At 38.7% G+C, this 24,121-nt stretch overlaps 1 protein-coding gene across 2 annotated transcripts in view; it reads right to left on the bottom strand.

The window, feature by feature from the left end:
* Positions 1-3,259: 3,259 nt before the first annotated feature.
* npas3 (neuronal PAS domain protein 3) overlaps positions 3,260-24,121 on the bottom strand; it is a 424,371-nt gene continuing 403,509 nt past the window's right edge. For both annotated transcript variants that reach the window (XM_075448043.1, XM_075448044.1), the window contains exons 10-12: positions 17,260-17,407; positions 16,764-16,879; positions 3,260-5,855 (exon numbers count right to left, since the gene is read on the bottom strand). In XM_075448043.1, the coding sequence (XP_075304158.1) occupies positions 4,270-5,855; positions 16,764-16,879; positions 17,260-17,407 (1,850 nt within the window). In that variant the 3' untranslated portion in view covers positions 3,260-4,269. The remainder of the gene's footprint in view (positions 5,856-16,763; positions 16,880-17,259; positions 17,408-24,121) is intronic.

Below are 24,121 nucleotides of genomic sequence, written 5' to 3'. Positions count from 1 at the left end.
CAAATTGTCCAACTGTCTTACTAGTAGTGAACAGGAACCAACAAGAAAAAAAAGAAGAAAAGTAAAAAATATAAATCCACACAAAGAAAGACGAGGAAAGAATACAAAAACTGAAAGCTCATTGAGATATGGCAGCATATTGTATTTTGGCAAGACGGGATGGCTGAATGTTTCAAACCGAAAAAATTAAGCAATCTCATTACAAATCTGAAAGAATGTTTTATTATAAACATGTGAGATGGTCAAAACTGAGTTGCAGAAAGACAATAACGTATGTGACATATTCCTCTAAGTGGATGAGAATCAATTACATTTTTAAAAGAACAGAACTATAAAATTGAAGTATGTGGATTTTCCAATGTGCAGTGTTATCGTGTTATTTGTGGTAAATGAACTGTAAATTAAGTCCTTTTATAATAATAATGATAGAAAAAATAACCCGGCACTCAAAGTTAGCATCAGTTTGTCATGTGTTTTTCCTCTAAGTGGAAAAAAAGAAAAGAAAATAGAATTATACCATTGTTTTTTCTTTTTAAATATTTTAATTTTGCTTTGTTTTAGAATTTTATAACATTGTTAACATTGATAAGAGATACCCTCTCTGTCATTTCAGCTACTTGGCACTAAATTCCTCATAAAAGAATCTGTTTAATTGTACAAGAAATTGTTAAAAACACAGACACAGTTTCTTCACAGATAAATTAAGTGATTTTTCAATATGTGTAATTCTTAAACACTAGTATTTGACAGCAGCTGTAATAAAGTTTTTTAAGTTTTCAAAACCACCAGCAAAAGTTCCATTTTTTTCGACATAAAACACAGAAAACTCATTGAAACAGCTTGGACAAGCTGTTTGGTTTTAGTTACATGTGGGTGTATTTCCTGGTTTTTTCTGAGTTTTATCCTCCCCCACCCACCACCACTCTTCCCCCTTTTCTTTTGTAAATTGGGCCAAGATATGCATTCGTCTATTGTCTTTGTTTTTAAGTAAAACATCATAGGTAGAAAATGCTAAGAGGAGCGTGGAAACAAAATGCTCCTGAAATGATTTACTAAATTCAATATTCAACCACAATCTACTGATCAGCTGTCATACTAAGTGACCAAAAGCATACAGTCTTTTTATTTGTAGTCATTTTTCTTTTCATCTTTCTTTTGTAGTCTCAGTAACAAGACACTGATTCTTCAGAGAATACACAGGTGCTACAGACTGTTTTTCCTGATGTGAAGTGAGGACTAGAGGTTTGGTACGCTTTAAGACTACAAACATTCCTCCACTGGCCCTCCATCTCATCCCTCTGTGGGCTTGACCATCTGTGGAAAAAACTAAACGAAACAAAGCAAAACCAAAACACAAAAACTGCTCAACACAAAACTAAATTTAAATGAAAAAAGATGATCAATAAAATAAAACAAACATCAAACTAACATAATCAAAATGCAGTTCAAACACCTATAAAAATAGATTTATAGTGACAAATATTTTTTCTTCTTAAATTTCTTTTTCTTTTTATATTTTTTTAGAACATGTTCTTAAAAGACTGTTGAGATGATTATTATTACTATCTTTTTTTTTTTTGGTCTACTTTGAGCCACTTGTTTAACGTTTTTGTCCCATGAAAGAAATTTGTGTAGGAAGTCAACAAGTTTTGGTGGGAACCATTGAAATACACCCAATGCACACAGAAACCCTAAGGAATTTTGGGAAAATGTTTCACAACTGAGGCTTTGTTTTTTGTTTTTTTCAGGATATAAGAGTATATTTGAAATGTCTTTTTAGGCTCTTTATGTCATACTTGATATGCAAAAGCTGAAAACTTTGAGTCCCAGAATTCCTTAGTGGCAAAAAGATGGCTCCATAAGCTTTGAGCGAGTTAAATAATCTTTCCATTGCTGAACATAAAGACAACACGAAAAAGAGGTTAGAATACGACTGCACAACAGCTAAAAGCAATAGCGGAGAGTGAAAGAGAGAAATTAGAAAATAATGGAGTGGTTTTACAAAGACATAAAGGAAGTTGCAAAAAAAAGAAAAGCAGTGGACTCTACAAATTATTTCATGTTTTTTTTTTTTTTTTTTTTTTTTTTTTAAAGGCCACCAAACACGGAATTCCACAACCTCCACTGGTTTCACTAAGACTGTAGAAAGAGGGCAACAGAGAAGGAGAAGGACACAGAGAGAAGGAGAAAAAGACAGAAGCAAAAAGTCAATTATTGGGATATCAATAATCCAGTAGACTCCACCCCTTTTCTCTAACCCCTGCTTCCTCTCCTTTGCCACACTAAAGATAGAGCACAGAGAAGACAAAGGACAAGAACAGCTACAGTAGCTCAGTATATACTTCACATAGTTAACACACACACAGAAGTTGCCATGAAAGACTTTTTGACAGCCAGTGACAATAAACACATTGGTAATACGTTTTTACGGTTTAATCACACTAGGTAATAAAGATGACGTGATGGTAAAGATGTGGCTGGCAACTTTTAAAAGTTAGATGCTGTGTTAGATAAATGTGATTTTAATTATTACTTACTGTCTTTTTTTTGCTAAAAAGGGGAGGAGAAGACTTACAAATGAACGAGAATCACAGTGCTCTTTAGACACCAAATTTGTGAAATCTATTTTTTTTGGCAATAGTGGCTGGGGACTGAGAAAAACACAATGACAACGACAAAGACAAAGCTGTATTAAGGAATGGGATATTTTTAGGTTTTTTTAAAAAAAAATCATACATTGTCCCTTGTAGTAATTTGTTTGATCGTTTGATAATTAATTGAAAATGCATGTTTTTATCACATATTATCTCCTTGTTGATATGTGGTTTTATAACAAGGTTTGGTGATGAGATGAAAGAGGGTGGATTGTTAAGGAAAGTCTTGTGGATGTGATTCTGCTTTTGAAAGAAGAGAATAAAATAACAAGGAAATAAGGAACAAGGCAGTTGTCCGATAAAACCCAAACAGTAATCAAACAGGAGCCAGGTGAAGTTTTCATCATTCATTTTTCAAGTTGCCAACACTAGTTATTAAGCCTCAGGCTTACTGAGGTCCAAATTAAGTTAGGAAATACATTTGAAAAAAACAAAACAAACAACAACATCAGAATACAGCCTTAAATGAACAAAAAAAGTATCAAATCCATGTTGCTATGTGGAGCGGTCTCTTGTGGCTCAAGCAGGAACTTTAGGCTGAAACATGGGAGATGACATTACTGATTTAGAGACATCCCCCCCCCCCCCCCCCCATTTCCCACCCCACCAACACCAAAAAAGAAAACTAATAATTTTATCAAGAACATTGGGGTTCAGTTTAGAGCACCCACATCAGCCAGCTGAATCAGGGTTACTGGACAGTCCTTAGCACCAACAACCTGTAGAATTTATGGAAATCTGGACTGTAAGATTTCATGTAAGGTAAACATGGTGAAAGATAACAGAAATTGATGGCTGAGATGGGAAAAGATGTAGAGGAAGTTATGTTTAATGTGAGACCTGTAGGTAAACTCCTCGAATACAAGAGAAGACGTAGTAACATTCAATTAATCACAGGTCATTACCCGGCTGACATTGTTTTTTTTTTTTGTTTGTTTTCTGCTTACTGCTTGATTTGTAAGATAAATCTGAGTTAGAATGTTTTATTTTTTTTTAAATTAAGAGGAAAAAAACATTAACTGACTTTACTTTTCCTTCAATCAAGAAACATTCTCAAAAGCCTTTTTTCAGAAATCTCTGGGATCTTGAGGGACATATGAGTGGTCCCTCTCCTTACCCTCCTGATTGAAAAACTTTCTTATAAAGCCTTGATCACATCAACATACATGTGGAGGAGCAGCAAATAGTGTTTTCTGGTTGTTAAAAACCTCCTTAATCGGCATCTTTGCAAAGATGTAACAGAAACAAATCATCCAAAAAAATGTATCCCCTTTAGGCTCCATTGGAACACAAAGGGATATAAATCATCTGTAGGCCCAAGAAATTCTTTACAATAAAGAAAAGTTAGGTATTTTCAAATGTTGGTGTTAACAAGACATGAAAGCAAAGGAGAGATAAAGAATCATGTTTGAGAATCATTCAAGTCTATTACACAAGCTCAGTTGCTCAAAGTGCTAGTACATCTGTAATAATGTCCTGCTCTTTCTTCCTTTTTGTAATAACAGTGCTACACTGTGTTGATAAAAGATAACAAAGTTTATATTTAGTTATCTTTATTAACGAGTAGTCTTTGACTGACACAGAAACACAGTAATGCGGTCTCGGATGTTTTTTGTTAATCTTCCTTCCTCTCCAGGGTAGTCTGTGTGGTGTGGATCCCATTGCTGTACACTGGGAATGGTAGTGTTGAGAGAAGTCCCTCCGCTGTGGTGAAAACATTGGCTGTACTTGTCATCTGGCCTCCCAAAGCACCAGCACTGGCTGTGGATGCTGGGGACCCTACAAATGGACCACCAGTTGCTGCCGCCGACATGTTGAGCCTGTGGACGTGATGGTAGAGCATCTCCATGGGTGTCTTAGGGTCCAGACCAAAGCCAGAGCCATCAATAAAGTTCATGGCAGCATTGGGGAGAAGATTACCTTGTGCCATAGCCAAAGTGACATCTGCTGGAGCGTACCTGATGGTGCCAGTGGTGTAGACACGTGGTGCTGTCGTGTTGGAAGAGGCCAAAGTACCTGTGACACGGTGAACAAGGGGGAGGACCACATTCCCAGCTTGCAAACGTTGCAGTGCTTCAAGGTCACTGGAATATAACAGTGAAGAGGAAGAGCTTGATGAGGATAATGAAGAAGAAGAAGAAGAAGAAGAGGATGTGGTGGGAGTGCATTGTTGCTTGTCCCTTGGGGATGCAGAGAGAGGAGGAGACAGTGGGTCAGCAGAGGAGATGTTGGAGGGAGGAGCTAAACTGGAACCGTTGGAAGATGAGCACGGGGCAGAGCTTCCGTTGCATGGAGGCTTCCTACCTCCTCCTACTCCTCCCTCATTTCCAGGAGGGGTAAGAACAGAGTCAGGAATGACCACTTGTTGAGAGCCTCCCTGTGGTGAAGGGAAAGTCTCATGACTCCCTGGCGCAGCTGGCTTGGAGGTCATGCTGTACGGAGTCTCGTTTCTGGAAATCTCTCTATTGGGAGGGTAGTTCCAGATACTGCTATCATTGTCAAAGTTGATTGGTTCTGCCATCTCTGTTTTGATCTTAAGAATCGAGGATGTTGCACCTGTGCTGTTTGGGGAGCAAGAGGAGGTTGAGAGCTGGGGGGGGGTATCGACGTGTGGTGTTTTATCACTTGTCACTACAGGGCTGCATGGAGTTGTAGAGAGACAGGGCCTCCTCCTTCGTGCTCCGTCCCATTTTTGCACTTTCCTCCTCTTTCGCCTTTTCTGGAGGTTGCTGCCATCACTATAACCATTGCAGTCTTGCACTTCTCTATCTTCGTCATCATTATCCTCCCCTCCTTCCTCCCCTTCTGATGAAGAAGTTTGTGAATTGTGCAGTTGTTCTCCTTCTCCGCCGTGCTCTACTTTAATATGAAGCCCACCCAAATTACCCAGGTCACTGATGGCACTCAGTCCCTCTAATCCTCTCATTCCAACTAATCTTTCAGAGCGGCCACTACCTCGTCGTCTGCCTCCCCTGGCCTCCTGCTCATGTTCTTGCTCATCATCTGAGGGATCCAGACTGTCATCACTGTCCTGGCTCTCTTGGTCACTGGAACTGTGTTCTTCCTCCTGGCGCTTCATTTCCTCTTTAGAGGAGCAATGTGATTGCCCAGGTTGGTGGTGATGTTTGGTGCCTGTCTCTGGGTCCTCTCTGTGTTCTGTCAGGTGTCCAGACTTCCCCTCAGACATTGCGTTTTCAGTGTCTGTGAGAAAAAAAAAGTTATGTTGGTTAAAAACAAAGACGAATAAGTTAAACAAGAATCAAAATGTAGATTATTGTGTGACTGATTGAAGTAACTTTTTTTTTTTTTACATTTTTTATTAATCTTCTGAATTATTTAGACATTCAACTCTGACTGTGAACCCACCTCCAGTGATGTTAACAGTTCATGCCACAGTACTGAATAACTGACAAACTCACATGAAATTTGTTTTTTATTCAAACTCTTAGTGTCATCTTCAGTTTGATCTATTGAGTTGAAACTAAATGCTAAGATTTTATGCACATTTAAAAAATTTGATTAACCATACTTTAAAACATGATTTATTTATTTATTTATTTGATGTAAAAATAAAAACGTTACTACTACAACTACTACCAATACTGCAAAGAATAAAAATCAAATAATACTATAATTAGACCCAAGCATTGAAGACATCTGTAATGTTTTTTTGTTGTTTTTTTTCCTGGCAAAAAATGGTATTTTTTGGGGAATGAACATATCTAAAAAGACACGAAATGTTGCAAAATACAAATGTGGTGAAAAGGGTATTTTAATGTACTCAGAAATGGGCGAGGTAAAATGGCTTCACAGCATCGCCAAAACCTCAGCCCGTCTGGCTACTTTAACTTACATGCATGAAAATTGCCATTGTATGTTAAATAAAGATTTTTGTGGACAGAAATTTGAAAATTGCATGCATGTCAGTTTGTACATGTATAGAACATGCCAGGGTGAAAAGAAATTCTTGGGGGTATAGCCTAAACCCAACAGGACATACAGTAAAGCCCCTTGAAACCACATTCTAAATCACACAGAGAGTCAGCCATTTTGAATTAAAGTCGAGTATTAGATGCAATTTTGGTCTTTTTTTAGGCCTTAAATTTTAACAAACCCAGACACATTTTATCATATGTGAAATTTGGTAAGTGTATCAACCCTTTTATTAAAAACGCATCGAACACGTTTACCTGTCAATACTCTGTCATTGCAACAGTCACACCCACTGGAGACGGGACTACCCAGTGAAACAGGAAGTGGTTAGACCACACATACAGTGTACCAATTCCAGCCTGCACCAAACTTCACTTGTTGGATAACAGTCAGTTCCTGAACAATTCAATATTCTGTCATCGCTATTGCTCCGCTCATTTATAAAAGGACTTTGCCACAAAACAGAAACGACTAATACCTCACACATGCAAAGTTTAATCGGCACCCCATTTCCCTTGTTGGATCAGGCAGGGCCCTTATCACAGCTTGTGGCTTTCATTGACAATGACAATTAAGAATGTTGTTCTTGGACTTTTTTTTCAATTTAAATGCAAATACTGAGGAGTGATTTGACTTCCAAAAGGATTGTCTTAGTGTGTTACTTTGACTTAATAGTGCCCTGATTTATTTCTGAAGTCATGTAAATATACAAAATCTTCATTCCTATAGACATAAGGAAAGAAAGAGAATGCAAGTGAAAATATAGCTGCAAGCAGCGATGGGGGGGCCAAGCAGCATAGCAGGCAAGCCTATGGCTGCTCAGGAAGGCGTCATGAGTCCATACACCAAGTTTGGCATCGATACATCAATGCATCGCAGAGATATGGCCTCACTTCCTGTTTAACGTTGCCACCGCTGAGTTTGATTGGCTACGGTGGGCAAACAAAAGCGAAATTAAAAAATCCACACGATAACTTTTGTGCAGCTTGGTCTGAAGATTCTATGTGTCAAGTCCCGTGGAAATTGGACAATCTGCGTGACCTGAAATGCTTTTTGAAGGTTTCTGAGAAATTTCAAAATGGCTGAAAATCTAATTAGGCAGAAATTGATCCAGAGATTCCTACGGTACCTCATTTGTGAAATTTAGACCAACGAGTCTAAAGTTATACAGCTAAATGCACTTCAAACTTTGACGTGTTGGTGGCGCTAGAGAGTTCACTGTATGGGCATGATAATTCTTGACGTTGACCATGGTACTGTCCTGAATACGTGTGTGCCAAGTTTCAAAACTTTTCACCATAGCGTTCTAGGGGCTGCCATAGCCTTAAAAAAAAAGAATGATAGGAAAAGCTACTAAAGCTGTGCTGCTGGGGCCCAAAAATATGTAGCAATTTCATAATAAATGCTCAAAAATAATACAAATGCTTTATGTGTTGTGAGATACAGATGATAATTCCACTCCTGTTGCAGTATGACGACATTGACGCTCATGATATATGTTTGCCACTACTGAATAAGACAAAAAGGTTTGAAAAGGCTTGTCAAAATATCACTTATTATAACCCCACCAACCCCCTCTCTTCCTGGTGAGGTGAGCAGCTACTTATAGTTTTGGTTCACAGTACCACACCATGCACCTTTAACACACTTCTTTTTTTTCTTTTTTTCTTTTATTTATCAAATGTAAGACAAAAATATGAAGTGTATACAGGAATACAAGTAATTTTATTTTTCCAAACAACTTAAGAACTTGTGTACACCCCACCCTCCCCTCCCCTAGGTCTTTTACATGTTGTAGGATTTCACAGATAAGTAAGTAGCTAAATAAAGACAAAAACAACAACAATTAAGAGCACTAAGGATAATTAAAATAAATAAATAAATAAATAAATAATAAAAAAAGAGGTAGACAAATACATACAATAATAATAATAATAACAATATGTAATAATAATAATAATAATAATAATACATATAATTAATACTAATAATAATAACATAAACAAATACAAACAACTAAATAAATGATACAACGTGCTAGTACTGATCTTTACATATACAACGTGAGTATTATTGGCTGCTTACTCCCCCCTCACCGGGACAAACCAACTGTCACTGCTGCCATGAGGGGAAGATCTCCTATATAAACACAAAGTGGGGCTTCATCCCGCTACCTTCTGAGCCGGCAACCTATCTAAATAAGTAAGCAATGGTTTCCAATGTACATAAAACCTGTCAGATGAACCTCTAAGTGAAAGCTTTATCTTCTCTAGCTTCAGAAGACTCAGAATATCATGGAACCAAACTTTGATTGATGGTGGTTGAGGGGACTTCCATAATAACAGGATTCTCTTTCGAGCTACAAGAGAAGCGAAGGCAATGACATTATTCTGAATGGCCGTGGTGCGGAGGTCGTCTGGGGGCTTGCCGAAGATAGCTATATGTGGGGATGGAATTAGGTTCACGTTTAATACATCTGAAATTGTCTTGAATTGAAATGCTGATTCCATAGTAATGCCTTGAGTGTGGGGCATAATATGATGTGTGTAGTAGGGACTAAAAGTGTGTTTAATAAAGCAGGGAGATAGCCATTGAGTTTCTAGCTTGAACTGGATAATTTAATACAGGATATATTCAGTCAAATCAATGGTGAAGAGGACGACTGTATTGTAGACGTTACCCAAGTTATTCAACTTAATCTAAAACGTGCTTGTGACAAAACCACAAACTGCTTCAACGAGCCTGCTATGCTTAGACCACAATGAACCAGATGGCTACCAGCATTTAGGCTGTGTGAGGATGGAAAAGGTTTGATATCATCTGATATCCTTTGAATGGTGTTACAGTGCCGCCGCCGCGGCCCCCTCCCCCCCTTTCTGTCTTCTCAAACCCCAGCTGGTCGAGGCGGATGGCCACCCTTCCTGAGTCTGGTTCTGCCAGAGGTTTCTTCCTGTTAAAAGGGAGTCGTTTCTCTCCACAGTCACCTCAGGCACGCTCAGGACGGGAGATTGGACCGAAAAAGAAAAAGTTTTCAGTGCAATCTGTTGGTTTCCTTAGCTAGGAAATTGTTTTTGAATTGGCTCTATATGAACGAATTGGATTATTTTATGAATAATTATGATTACAATTAATTGAATTCCAATTGGCTTGAATTGGACTTACTATCTAAGTGCCTTGAGATGACATTTGTTGTATTTGGCGCTATATAAATAAAAATGAATTGAATTGAATGAAATGAAATTGTGGGATGCTTTGGTGAGAAAACACAATAATTTCTGCCTTTACATCATACTGGTAAAAATCTACAGGATGCTTTCTCAACTCTGCTTAATTTTTAAGGAACTGCAGATTATGATACAGCCTTTACTCTATTGAATGCCTATTTTGTACAAGAAGTGAACAGTGTGTTTGTGTGGCAAGTTTTCAAACAGGCCATGAGGAGATGAGTAGCAGTTGGAAATATGTATATGAAATATGTTTCATGGTTTCTGACTTTTTGGACTTTGGTTTCTGGGTTCATTGTTTCACTCTGGTTTGTGTTCTTCAGTTATCGGTTTCTTATCAGGTTCGCTGCATTTTGTATTCTAGTCTTTAGTTTGTATTTTTAAGATATCCTCATGTTTTGTCTTTATTAGGCCTGAGCCCCGAAGACGGTGCAAAGGCCTATTGTACCTGTAGTGTTTATTATTTTTCTTATTATTATTATTCCGCTCCTAAATTGATCACTTTTTTGGGGGACTGAACAGGCTCAAAATAAACTTACATTTTACGTACACCCCCAAGGAAATATCTAAAATTCTAGCCAACTCCTACATCCGATGCAACATGGATTTAGGGCACACCACTCAACAGAAACGGCAACTGTTTATTTTATTGAAAGAGTTAAGTCTTTAATAGACAGAGGGGGTGTGGTTGGGGTGATATTTCTGGATTCACGAAAAGCGTTTGATACAGTTAATCATAATATTCTTCAGTCAAAATTTGTTCAGTTTAATTTTTCTCAGTATACATCTAACTGGTTTAAATCATATCTTACTAACCACTCTCAATGTGTTAAAATACAAAATACAAGATCCTCCTTTAAAGATCTTGTAACAGGGGTACCCCAAGGCTCAATTTAGGTCCAATTCTTTTCAGTCTTTATATAAATGACCTTCCATCTGTGTGCCAAGGCAGTGAGATCCTTATGTATGCAGATGATACTGTCATTTTTATTAAAGGTAAAAATCATTCTGAGGTTGCAGTACAGCTGACAAAAGTTATGATTAATGTTTCAAATTGGTTGAATAATTGTCATTTACAACTTAACACTTCTAAAACTGTAGCCATGTTCTTTGCTAAAATAAAAAAATCTTATACAGAGCCTGATGTTTTCATTTCAGGGCAGAGAATTCAAATTGTAAATGAATATAAATATTTAGGCATTATTTTGGACAGTAACCTGACTTTCAAGCAACATGTTAAAAAGGTGAGTGGAATCACAAACTTTACTCTTAAAAATTTTAGGCATCTTAGAACTTATATGTCAACAGAGGCTGCAAAAATGTACATGTTCTCTCATAATGTCACATATTAATTACTGTCTACCAACATGGGCCACTGCAAACTCCACGACATTAAAGCCAATAATATCTTTATATAAACAAGCTGTCAAGATTTTAGATAAAAAACCAAGATCTTTTCATCACTGTCCAATACTTAACAAATATAGGCTTCTAAGTTGGAACAATCTTGTTATGTTTAAAAATTGTTGTCTTGTATATGAAATCCGACACAGCTTAGCTCCACCACCACTCTGCAGCCTACTGCAATTTAGATAATCTGTAACCAGTGTTACTAGAGGGGCTGCTAGAGGTGATTGTGTAGTGCCTTACAAGAAATCAACTTTTGGTCAGTCAGTTTTCACTTATAAAGCAGCTGGTGAGTGGAATACAATCCCACAAAACATAAGAGAGTCCAGTTCTTTTAGTTCATTCAAATAAAAAGAAAAGAAATGGCTGATAGACAACCAAGACTGTCAGCATTAGTGTATGAGATTAGAGGGGTGTGATTGTTGGAGTGTGTGTGTGTGTGTGTGTGTGTGTGTGTGTATCTTTTGTGGATGTGTGTGTGTTGGGTTTGGGTGGGTTGTAGACAGATGTGTAACACATCTGTTTTTTTATATGTATTGTAATTGTTGTATTTTTGTTTTGCCTACTGTTTTGCTGTAATTTATTCTTTTAATTAATAGGTAATTTTGCCATGCTCCTTCTGGCAGGGGGACTACCAATGGAAACTAGCCTTTTGGCTATAATTGGGTGCATTTACATTTTCTTTGTAAAATGTCAATTAGTGTTAATAATAATAATAATAATAATAATGATAATAATAATAATGTATTTTTGGGGTCTTGTGAATTTATTTTAGGAAAAAATACCCCACAACGTTGCCTTTTGTGGGAGCCCCGTAACTGTAGCACCTGACAAAAAAATCCTTTTTTCCAAAATTCAACAGTAAGTCAGCCATTTTTGTTCAAAGACATCATTTTGGGGTTTTACAAACACTATATAAATATTAGAGGCCTGAAAATGGGTCCATGTGAGTCGAGACTGTTCAGTTTATCAAGTGCGCAGACAACTTTTCGGCTCTCAACACGCTGTATTTTTATTTCTGGATATTTCAACCAAATTTTTCCAAATGTCTTTCAATCACAAAGACGTGTGATTAATAGCTTTGTTTGTGACCATTCGGTCTGGGTGTGGCAGCACGTCATGAAACAGGAAGTTGAGATATCTGCCACATTTTACATCCAAAGTGTCCTAAATGTCACACATATCAGCTTCTGTATAGATTTAAATGGCAATATTTTGTTGTCCCCATAGCGCCACCAACTGGCTACAAGAAGTCACAAATTAGTCAGAAGAGGTTGGCTTACTGGTATAATTCACAGCTTTAAAGCAGACTGCAAGAAAGACAGTGGAGACAATGGTGTTCTTCTAATTTAGAAGAGTTTCAATTGGTCTGGAAAGATAGTTTAATAATGTATAGTAGTTTAATAATGTATCAGAAAGCCCTTTGTAAAGCTAGAACTGCTAATTATTCATCATTAATTGAAGACAATTAGAACAATCCCTGGTTTCTTTTCAGCACTGTAGCCAGACTGATGAGGAGTCTGAGCTCTGTTGAGCCATGTATTCCTTTAACTCTCGTTAGTAATGATTTCTTGAGCTTCTTTACCAGTAAAATTATTTATATCAGGGTGAAGATTGATGGAATCCTTTCCACTATTATCAGTGATGTGTCATCAAGTACATCATCTTTAGAAGTATTTTTAGAACCTGATTTGTATTTAGATGGATTCTGTCCAGTCGACTTCTCTAAGCCAACAACAGCAATAGTCTCTTTAAACCTTCAACTTTTATTTTAGACCCAATGCCAACCAGACTGTTCGAGGAGGTTTTCCATTAATCAACACTTTCATATTGGATTTGATCTTGGTTTATGTTGACAGGATATGTACCTCAGACATATAAGGTTGCTGAAATTAAACCTTTACTTAAAAAAAACTTCCTTTTTTTTTCTAAAGTTCTCGGAAAAAATGTTGCAGCTCAACTTTGTGATCATTTACACAGAAATAATCTGTTTGAACAGTTTCAGTGAGGAATCAAGAGTGCATTGTAGCACAGAAACTGCACTGCTGAAAGTTACCAATGATCTCCTCTTAGCCTCTGATAGCAGACTTGTGTCTGTGCTTGTCCTGTTCGATCTCAGTGCTGCATTTGATACGATTGATCACAGCATTCTATTACAGAGACTTGAACATGTTATTGGGATTAAAGGAACTGTATTAGGCTGGTTTAAGTCGTATTTTATTGATAGATTCCAGTTTGTTCTTGTAAACGAAGAATCTTCCTTTCACACCAGAGTAGGTTATGAAATTCCTCAGGGTTCTGTGCTTGGACTGATTCTTTTCACTTTATACATGCTTCCATTAGGTAACATTATTAGACAGCATGCTATGGAATGCATAGCATTTGGACCCTAGCAAAATTGTCTAGCTATATAGCTACTCTAGACGGCATTCCCTTGGCTTCTAGTACTTTATTATACAACACACAGTACCTGTCCACTCTCAGCATTCAGTACCTGCTGAGTACAGCATTTTCTTCTATCCATTTCAAAGGAACATGGAACTGTATTGTTTTCTCTCATCTCTTGTCCCACTGATTCATTGAAATTGGCAAGTTGCAGTTGTTTTATTCATACAAAATAAGCGGTGATGGGTAGCACTAACTCCCTGACTTTGAAGCGAGAATGCTCGTTCAAATTCCAATAACTTTTCTACTTTGCAACCACTTGTTCATGCTAACATTTCGGGGAATAAAAATTGTCATGCATCTTTATATCCACTGGTCACAGCTTCCATCATTTAACATGATGCTACTCGGCACAAAACAATTGCCTGAAAACAACTTTGTCATCTCACAATTTTGAAGCGTGGATTGTGAAACTACTATGCATCGGGGCGGTCGGTGGCGTAGTGGGTTAAGCAGGCACCCCATGTACAGAGGCTACAGTCCTCGCTGCAGCTGGCCCCGGTCCGACTCCCGCACCGAGCGGCCCGTATTGCTGGCTCCAGGGGGAGGCCCCGGTGACCCCCGTCCAGGCAAAGGAATGTGTTTTTCAATTATTTTATACATCATAGGGGGTTTTATGAATCCTCTGAACAAATATGTGTTAAAGTGATACTCCGGAGTAGATTCAACCTGGGGTCATTTGAACCGTGATATCCAGCCAAGTAGCCCACCCGCAGTTTTTTCGATATTGGCTGAACATCAGCTGAGTTACTGAGTTATCCCGAATAGCTTCGTACAAGGGTTAATGGATCCTGGCAGTATCTTCAAAATTACCACACTAAAATCACATGCCATGACACCAAACTTCTACAGTAGTACAAATATGGTCTGTACTCACAAAACGATGCATTTGGAAGTTTGAAAATAGTCCAGGAGTTTATTATTATCAACACAAGCCTAATAGCTTCTCTGCTGCTAAAGCTGCGTCGACGTCACTTCTGGGAGCTGGGAGCTTCAAAGTAAGATGAGGGTTGATCTACTACTGTAGACAACAAAGTATATGCTATATTCTACATGTTTTTTTTATGAATTTTTATGTTGTAGAGTTGTGAATTTATTTTATCAATGGAGAAATTGAGCAGCCTTGCTTTGTTGTCTACAGTAGTAGATCAACCCTCATCTTACTTTGAAGCTCCCAGCTCCCAGAAGTGACGTTGACGCAGCTTTAGCAGCAGAGAAGCTATTAGGCTTGTGTTGATAATAATAAACTCCTGGACTATTTTCAAACTTCCAAATGCATCGTTTTGTGAGTACAGACCATATTTGTACTACTGTAGAAGTTTGGTGTCATGGCATGTGATTTTAGTGTGGTAATTTTGAAGATACTGCCAGGATCCATTAACCCTTATACGAAGCTATTCGGGATAACTCAGTAACTCAGCTGATGTTCAGCCAATATCGAAAAAACTTCGGGTGGGCTACTTGGCTGGATATCACGGTTCAAATGACCCCAGGTTGAATCTACTCCGGATTATCGCTTTAAGACAAAAGAATGGAGAAATTGAGTTTTCTTTGTTTTATCAAACTCTTAACACTAGAATGAAAACTTCTACCTTAAACGCCCAGGAAAACGCCATTACGGTTTCAGGCATATTATTGGCTGAAAGTTGAGCGGAATGTGAAGCCCCCAGTGGAGAAGAGAGATCTATCACAACTTGTGAAGCAACAGTCCACGGAAAGTCAGCTGACTACCGAGAATGGCCCAGAGACAGCTGATCTGAGAGAGACCCACTTGGATACCTGGTCATCAACCTGGTGTGTTCACAGCTGACTAACTGGGCAAAGTGCCAACCAAAGTCTACTATCTTCTTCTCCTTTACAGACGGTACGGTGGTGTCGAGAGAAATCACCTTTAAAAATGATAAATTACTCCAAAGTTGTAATTTCGGCCAATTCAAACGAGAACTCATGAAGTAGCACTTTGAGACTGATTAACATTCATTTTAATATTGTTTCAATTCAATTCAGTTTGATTCATATTGCGCCAAATTACGACAAATGTCATCTCAAAGCACTTCAATAAAATAGTCCAATTCAAGCCAATTGGAGTTCAATTCATTGTAATCATAATCCAATCAAATCTAATTAATCCAATTCATTCATACAGAACCAATTCAAAAACAATTTCCTAGATAAGGAAACCAACAGATTGCATTTTGAGGATTGAGGATTATTTAAGGTAATAGTGAGAACACTATTTGTAAACTGTTTACATTCTTCTGGTACTGCTGTGTCAGGTGTTTGCTACATAAGCTTTTTCCTTGAATTTGTAATTGAGAGATAGGTGGTGTTCCCATGAACGCATGGATGTTAAATCACATGCAAAGTATTGCCTTAGATTGTCTTCTTCCTCCAAGCCAGCTGTAGCTGTTTTTTGTTTTTTTTTTACAGCCAAGTTCATTTCTAATAGGAGAAATCTTCAGCCTTTTCAACTACTTTAGCTATTTTATGCAGGTGACTGACTGTTGATGAACTGGTGGGAGAGGAGGAGTCTTACTATGCACTGCAAATAATCTGTTATTTCTATCTCTGATGTGTCATTAAAAAAACAGCTCATACCAATGGGATAGTAATAAAAAAATGGTATGAAAAAATATAAAGATTTTGCATCTGTGACATTTTAAAATTGTGGTATACTTTGAAACCAGAAACTGGCTGATGCTTACTTCGAAGTTTGTTTGTTTTTAACCATTATTTTAATTTGACTTTCAAAGGTCCCTTAATTGTGATTGCCCAGAACTGGTATTTATGTCCTTCCATCCTGGTGCAGACTTCAAACTGGCACCAACTCAACAAAAATCTCTAGCTTTTCCTTTTTAGTCTGTCTTTCTTACTTCTAATTATTTTGGTGATAAAATTAAAGTAGAAGCGTGCCAGGATTTCTGCAGGTTTTAATATTGCAAACTACATAAAACAATGGATTATTTATTTCTACTTTCTTCTATTTCCCACAAAACAGTGTAATTCACTATTTTAACCATCTTGTTTCTGCAATGATTTTGATCCACATTTTTCTTTTAAAGACATCCAGCTGCTTTTCTATTCGTCTTTCCTTACATACCTGAGTTTTCTTTAGCCTCAGACTCAGAGTCCGAGGTTTCAGAGGACTCAGAAGTTTTCTCTGGCAGGTTTGGCAGTTGGGCAATGTCCATTGGTATGTCTTTATACTCTGGATTACTGTGAAGAAACATATAAAAGTTGTTGACAGAAGGAACATTTGCTGAAATATTTCCTTTTTAATTTTTACTACAGATGAAAATTTAGAGAAAAACACAAATTATGGATATGGATGTAATTGAGGCTTTGGGTGTGCACAAACATTGCAGTGGCATAGGGTAACGTTTTGTGGTCATATGTTATAAATCAGGCTTTGGTCTCTAACATGTAAATTGGAATGCCCAATATGAATATGAATGGAATATCCAAAAATTGATTAATGTAAACACCAGAGTACTGTCTTATTTAGAATAAGATCAAAAGTCAGACAGATTATTGTGCATGTAAATGTAGCTTCTGACATTATCAAAAGCTAAATTGATCAGAATTTTAGCTCTGACCTGAGGACATAGTTGACCCAGATGACGTTCTTCTCACTGGAATTCTTGGCGTTGATGGCAATGGTGGCACTGGACTGGATCCAGATGTAACCACCATTCTTCTGGACCCACCGGTAATACTTAGTTACACACTGGCCTTTATTCATCACTAAGATAAATAGAGATAAAGAAACACCAAGGGTAAGACCAAGGGATTTGTTATTTCATGTTTTCATTTTTATATTATGTGTTTCCAAACTCTCATACTTCAACAACTGTTTCAACGAGAGACTAAAGGTAAAACCTGAATGTAGAGAGGGAGAGTTAGATGGGTGGTATGAAAGAAGAACAATTACATGAAGATGTGATGGAGACAAGAGTACCATCATCAGATGAGATGTGACATCTATCTCTGCTGATGCAATCATTAATCACATCAGCACTTACTTCGAGCCTGTCTGTGTGAGAGTATGTGCATGTGAGTGTGCTTACTGTTATGTTTCTATAGGTCTCCAAAAAGCCATGTAACAATACAGACTGTATACTTTATATAACATGTATGACCCAGCCCTCTGATACAACCACATGAGTGTACAAGCAGCTTGAGATATGCAACAGATGACTTGTAAAAAAAACAAAAAAAAAACAATTAACCCTTTCAGGATTTGGAAATTGCATGTTCTCCCCATGTATGCGTTGGTTCTCTTTGGGTCGTCCAGCTTCCTCCCACTGCCCAAAAACATGCATGTTAGGTTAATTGGTGTCTCTAAATAAATTTTCCTTAGGAGGGAGTGTGAGCGTGTGTGGTTGTTTGTCTCGTTCGTCTCTGTGTGGCCCTGTGATGGACTGGCGACCTGTCCAAGGTGTACCCCGCCTCTCGCCCAATGACTGCTGGGATAGGCTCCAGCCCCTCCAACTCTGGTTGTTATTGGCCGATCGGATTGTTGCCTAGTAGTGCCTACACCACGCTCAAGACAATCCAGACTCTTTTCATGTGTCATTCCACGATGGTGGAATTACCTACCAAGTGCCACAAGAACGGGGGCGACCCTGTATATGTTCAAGAAACTTTTGAAGACCCAGCTCTTCAGAGAGCATCTCCTACCCTAGCATTTATGCTGTACTTCCCTTTCCCCTCTACTGCACTCTCTCTTTCGGTACTTCTCTCTATGCCTGCACTCTATCTCTACACTGTCACCCATGAGTCTGACTAGTGATTTCCTTCTAAATAGCTTCTATATTAGCTTTGATGTGAGCTGTAATGTTATATCCTCATTTGTAGGTCGCTTTGGTTAAAAGCGTCTGCTAAATGCATAAACAACAACAGGAGCAGACTGTGTTGAAAATAATGTTCTTCTTTTCTGAGTGTAAAAAAGGTTCCCTCGACCAGTCATCTCCTGCGGTAAATGTACGTTGGCTTGGCAAGGTGGCAAGTTACCTGAATACCCCCCGGACTCTTTCCGGAGATGTCAGAGGGTTTTTGCCTTACTTTTGCAGGTGGCATAAACTGGATTGTGATTGGCCTGGAATGACTACTCGGGTAGGGAATGATGACGAAATGGATTTGGATGATTGGGCTCAGGTTCTTAGTGGAAGAGGACGAAGAAGGGGCAGAAACAGGTGAGAGGATGAAAGTCTGCTTGGGACACAGAACAGCAAACAAATTCTAGAAGACAACAGTTCAGATGAACGGAGCACGGTGGTTCACAAGGAGATTGTGAGAGAGGAATTGAAAATAATTAAGAAATTTAGAGAAGAAGACGAGAACATACAGCTATGTCTGATAGCTTTATCTAGAGAATTGAAAAAGAAGAAGGTGATATTCAACTTGCAAAAACTCTTAAGAGATGGGAGTTTGTGGATAGTTGGCAAGACAGAAGAACAGAAAGCACAGCATTACATATTGAGAGCATCTGTAAAAAATCAGAGAGAGAGAAGGATTATAGGAGAGAATAAAGTAACAAGAGGAGTGATAACAGGAATTCCAGAGGACATGGTGTTGAGGTAAGTTGAGTAAAAAGACTTTTTAAAACAATTAATTGTGAAAGAGTTGGCAGCCTGTCTATAATGTTGGAATTTCAAGAAAATGTACTTACAGACAAATTAAAAATAGGATGCATGAGTTTTTCAGTTAGGCCCTATACCTCAGTAATGCTGATTGGGAAACATTTAGGGTTATTAGTGATCACTAAATTGGGAAAAATTGATTTGAATGTGGAAGTTGATGATTTCAATTTCTATATTTGTTGTACTGTTTTAGAAGCAACAAACTGATCTAAAAAGAAGAAAGGTAAGAACAACTAAAAAAAAAAAAAAAAAACCAGAAACAAAAAGCTGTTTCTGTGAAACAGCAGTGAGAATGCTGATGAAGTTGAATGGAGATAGCTGACCATGCAAAAGGAGAAAACCAGTTGTTGAAGTCTTGGTTGAAGGAGTTTTAATTTGAAATGACATTAGTGGAAGGATTTCAAACTATTGGAAGAACCGAAAGGGCTGAAAAAATGCAGAAGTCTCAGCAAAAAAAAAAGGTGAAGGGTTAAAACAACAGAAGAAGAAAAGGGAAAAGTAAATTTTGCAGAGAGTTAGTTGTTGAAGTTTCAAAAGAACTGAAAGGCATTTTTGATAGGAGCTGGAGCTAGATGAAGGCAGAAAACTACAGAAAAGAGACAATGGGCTGGAATCAAATGGGCTCACATTTTACTTCAAGGTTGAAGTAATGAAGACACCTGAAGATGCCAAAGTGGCAAAAGAAAAGTTGAATTTTAGTAGAAAAGCAGTTGCTGAATTCTTAATTAGCACAGTATCTTTATAAAAAAGGTCAAAGGTCAAGTGAGTAATTGTTCAAATGGCTGCAAATGTTTGTAAACAGCTGCGAATTAACAAGCTCACACACAGAAAGAAAGGGACAAGGAGGAGAAGATGGCTGATACTATGACCTCCAGAGAGAAAACTATAAGAGCCATGAAAATAGCCATGGAAACGGGAGAGATTTGAAAACATGCAAACCTGTCTGCTGTACTCCAACCAATGTTCCATTGGAGAATGAAGGAATTTGAAGACTTTCTGTCGCTTCGAGGCTCATAGGGGAAATTCTACAAATGTCAGCTCTTTGGTAGTAACATTGGCTGAAAGAGGACACATTTTCCTACATTTTCAGGTATAATTTGTTTCTGTAAGTTAAACCGTATGAAAGTTAGAGGAATTTATTTGAAAATGTATTTGAATATCAGAAAAAGCTGGAAATGATAAGTACATCACTCTGCTGGCCAGAAGATTGTGCCATGATGGACAAAGGAATGTAATAAAGTTTTCAAAATGTTGAAAAGGAATCACAGTTTCCAGAATCTCATTGAATACAAAAGGTGACAAGGCATTGTAAGAAGAACCATAAAGAGTGCAAAAATGGATCTCTGAAGGTGTTTTGGGAATTCAGTTGGAAGGGAAAAGAAAACTGCTTTTTTACTTGAGGTTCCAAGAGTTTCTAAAAATAGAATTTGAGGCAGAGCCTTCAGTTATCAGGCTCCTCTCTTGTGGAATAAGCTGACAGTAAATGTCCGGGAAGCAGACACCCTTTCCACTAAGACTAGGCTTAAAACTTTCCTTTTTGATAAAGCTTATAGTGGCTCAGGTGATCCTGAAACATCCCATAGTTAAGCTGCTATAGGCCTAGACCAGTACTGCCCAACCAGTCGACTTGGGACCAGTCCGCGGTCGACTGTAGGAAAAAAATGAAAAGAATTATTCTCCCGATGAAAAGAAATTATAATATAAATTTCTCTGGCGCACCACTATCACTATGGAAACGGTAGGAAACAAGCACATCTCCCATGAGTCCGAGCAGAGCAGTTAATTAATAACAACAACACTAATGATAATATTATTAATGAAAGACCACCATTCCTGCAACCCGCTCAATGGGGTGGGGGTGGGGGTATGTCTCACTCTTACTTGCATTTAAAACTTGAGAGCCCTGAGCTAGCAATCAGAGCGGTTACCACTCCTAAAGGTAAACATGGCTGAGGTGAAACGCGCCAAGAAGATTATTTTTTTGTTTATTCTCATTCAAAGCCAGTGTGTTTGATTTGCAATGCAACGGTGGCGTTGGCAAAGAAAGGGAATCTGGTGTGGACGAGAGAGATTTCCCTGCAAAAACGCCTTTACGCGCCACAAAAGTGCAGGATTTGAAAGCACAGCTTGCAGCACGGCAGTCAGTTTTCACCAAACACCAACTATTGCTTCCTATCGAGTCAGTCACGTTCTTCTAAACACAAGAAGCCTTTCAAAGACGGCGAAATTGTGAAGGAAGCCTTTCTCGAGGCAGCAGATAGCCTTTTTGACAACTTTAAAAATAATCCATTCATAATCCATCAATAATCAATCGTGAAGGCCATTAAAGAAGTGCAACTCTCCCGCAATACTACCACAAGGCGATGTGAGGGAATGGCTGTGGATGTGGAGGAGCAACTGAGGAAGGATATTGGCGCGTGAGAGTGCTTTTCCCTCCAATTTGACAAGTCAACTGATATGGTTGATGTGGCACAATTGTCTGTTTTCATCAGGATGATTTTTAAAGACATGAGCACCAAGGAAGAGCTACTCACCATTTTGCCATTAAAAGGACACACCAGAGGTGAGGATATTTCCAATGCCTCCATGGGATTTGTTAGCGAGAGAAAATTACCGCTCTTTAAGTTGATCTCCATCACAACTGATGGGGCGCCTGCTATGTTGGGCCGCACCAGTGGGTTCATTGCACTGTGCAAAGACAGTGGGCCTCATGCAAGAACATTTTCGTATTTTTATTGTAAATTTCTCTCGCTTTTTTCGTTCGAAGGTCTTGTACGAACATGCCACGTCAGATTCAACAAACGCTCTTAACTTGGGAAAAAGTGTTTAAACGACCGGCGTAAATGATGAATGCCACCTGTGCACGAGGATAGTAGATTTGCATACTCCACGCAAAAAATTATACCATATTAGGCTGTGCTTCCTCTTCCTGTGCCAGGAAGTGTTGAGTGTTGAGTCATGAAAACGGCATCAAGGCGTAAAAAGAACAACTTTAGGGGCTCTGAGATTGAAGTTCTGCTTTCAGAGATCCAGAAAGGAAAATCTGTTGTTTTTAGCAGTGTCAGCAGTGGAATTACGGGACCTGTTAAAGCAAAGAAATTACGAGTGCTGTTAATTCAGTGTCATCTGTAGTGTCACCGAAATAAAAAAGGGGTGGTCCATGAGGGGGGTCTTCTGCCACCACACCTTCTGGTCTGCCTGGGCTGGTTGAGGTGGACACCCTCGTTCATGGCAATATTGTGCAAATCTGGCATGCCTTCTCTGGGCTATAGAGCAGTTTGCCCCCTTGCTGTATCCAGACACACCCACCTGGCCTTCACGACAGCACGGGTGCTTTGATGCGTATATGTGTGCATTGCTCCGATTATGTTTGGCAGTCCAGCCAAGGCATGAAAGTCCCTCTTAATTTGTACTTGTTGGACAGCGGTGTTTGGGAATTTGATGTACCATGGTGATAAACTGATGAGAGTTTTGATGACCAAGGGGAGCGCACGACTCACAGAGGACTGGGACACACCCGATCTGTCTCCAATCTCGCTCTGAAAGGTTCCAGTGGCCAAAAATCCAAGGGTGGTGAGGACCTGGACATGTGGTGGAATTGGGTTTGATCGGCGTGTTTGTCTCTGGAGTTGTGACTCTAGCAAGCTGCATATTTGCAGCAGCACAGTCCTTGGCAATCTTAATCGCGATGTCAGCCATTTGTCTGACTGTACACGGTCTCGGAGCACACATGAACTAAGGCATCCAGAAGTAGCAAGTCAGCTGCTGGTTACACTTCCCATTGACCTTGCTATATACAGAGTCAAATTAACCTTCAATTAGTGCATAATTTAAGTCAAACAGAATAATGTCAGCATCATTATGGGGTATAATGTATATGTTTATTTACGTTTGCTTCAAAGTAATTAAATATACAATCCATTAGTCAAGCAAACTTGATTGGAATAACAGCGGACTATTTTACGAAACTCCTACGACAGGTCTGGATCACTCGTAAATTCTGTTCGTACCTGAAAGAAAACGTAAAATACGAAAAGATTGGTGAATGCGCAAATTCTCTTAAATCACGTGTACGCACGACTTAAGAACAAATCTGTGCGTACGAATGGTTGTTTCATGAGGCCCAGAGAATCTTTCCTGAATTTCCTGAATTATCATTGTATAATTCACCAGGAAGCGTTGTGTGGAAAGATTTTAAATATGAAAGAAGTGATGGATATTGCAATGAAGATTGCGTGTTCAGTTCGTGCCAGGAGTCTGCAGAGAAGGCTTTTCCGTGCTCACTTGGAGGAGAATGATGCTGAACACAGACCTGCTGCTTCACACGGATGTTAGATGGTTAAGCAGAGGTACATTTTTGGCCAGATTTACGGAGCTACTGCCTGAAATCAAGGACTTCCTTAGGCTTTCAAAACATGTGGATTACCATACAAAGCTAGAGGACCACCAGTGGCTTTTAGATTTATCTTTCCTCACTGATCTCACTGGCAAGCTCAACGAATTAAATTTAGAGCTGCAGGGTAAGGGTAAAGATGTTGTCAACATGATGAGTTCAGTGAACAAGTTTAAAAGCAAGCTACAGCTGATGTCAAGCAGGCTGCAGTGTGGTAACCTGCGCAACTTCCCTCATTGCAAGCAGAACTACAACGTCAAGGTAAAGGTTTGACACAGCTTGACAGTGCACGTCATGAGGAGAATGTTCAGAGCATCTTGTAAGAGTTTGAGAGGCATTTTACTGACTTTGCATCCTCAGATGAGGTGGCTCGGGCATCTGGTTAGGATTCATCCTGGACGCCTCCCTGGTGAGGTGTTCCGG

This window comes from Odontesthes bonariensis, chromosome 17 (assembly GCF_027942865.1).
Source record: "Odontesthes bonariensis isolate fOdoBon6 chromosome 17, fOdoBon6.hap1, whole genome shotgun sequence".
Taxonomy (NCBI): Eukaryota; Metazoa; Chordata; class Actinopteri; order Atheriniformes; family Atherinopsidae; genus Odontesthes; species Odontesthes bonariensis.
The sequence above is the reverse complement of the archived record's forward strand: the minus strand, read 5'-3'. Positions and strand labels throughout refer to the sequence as shown.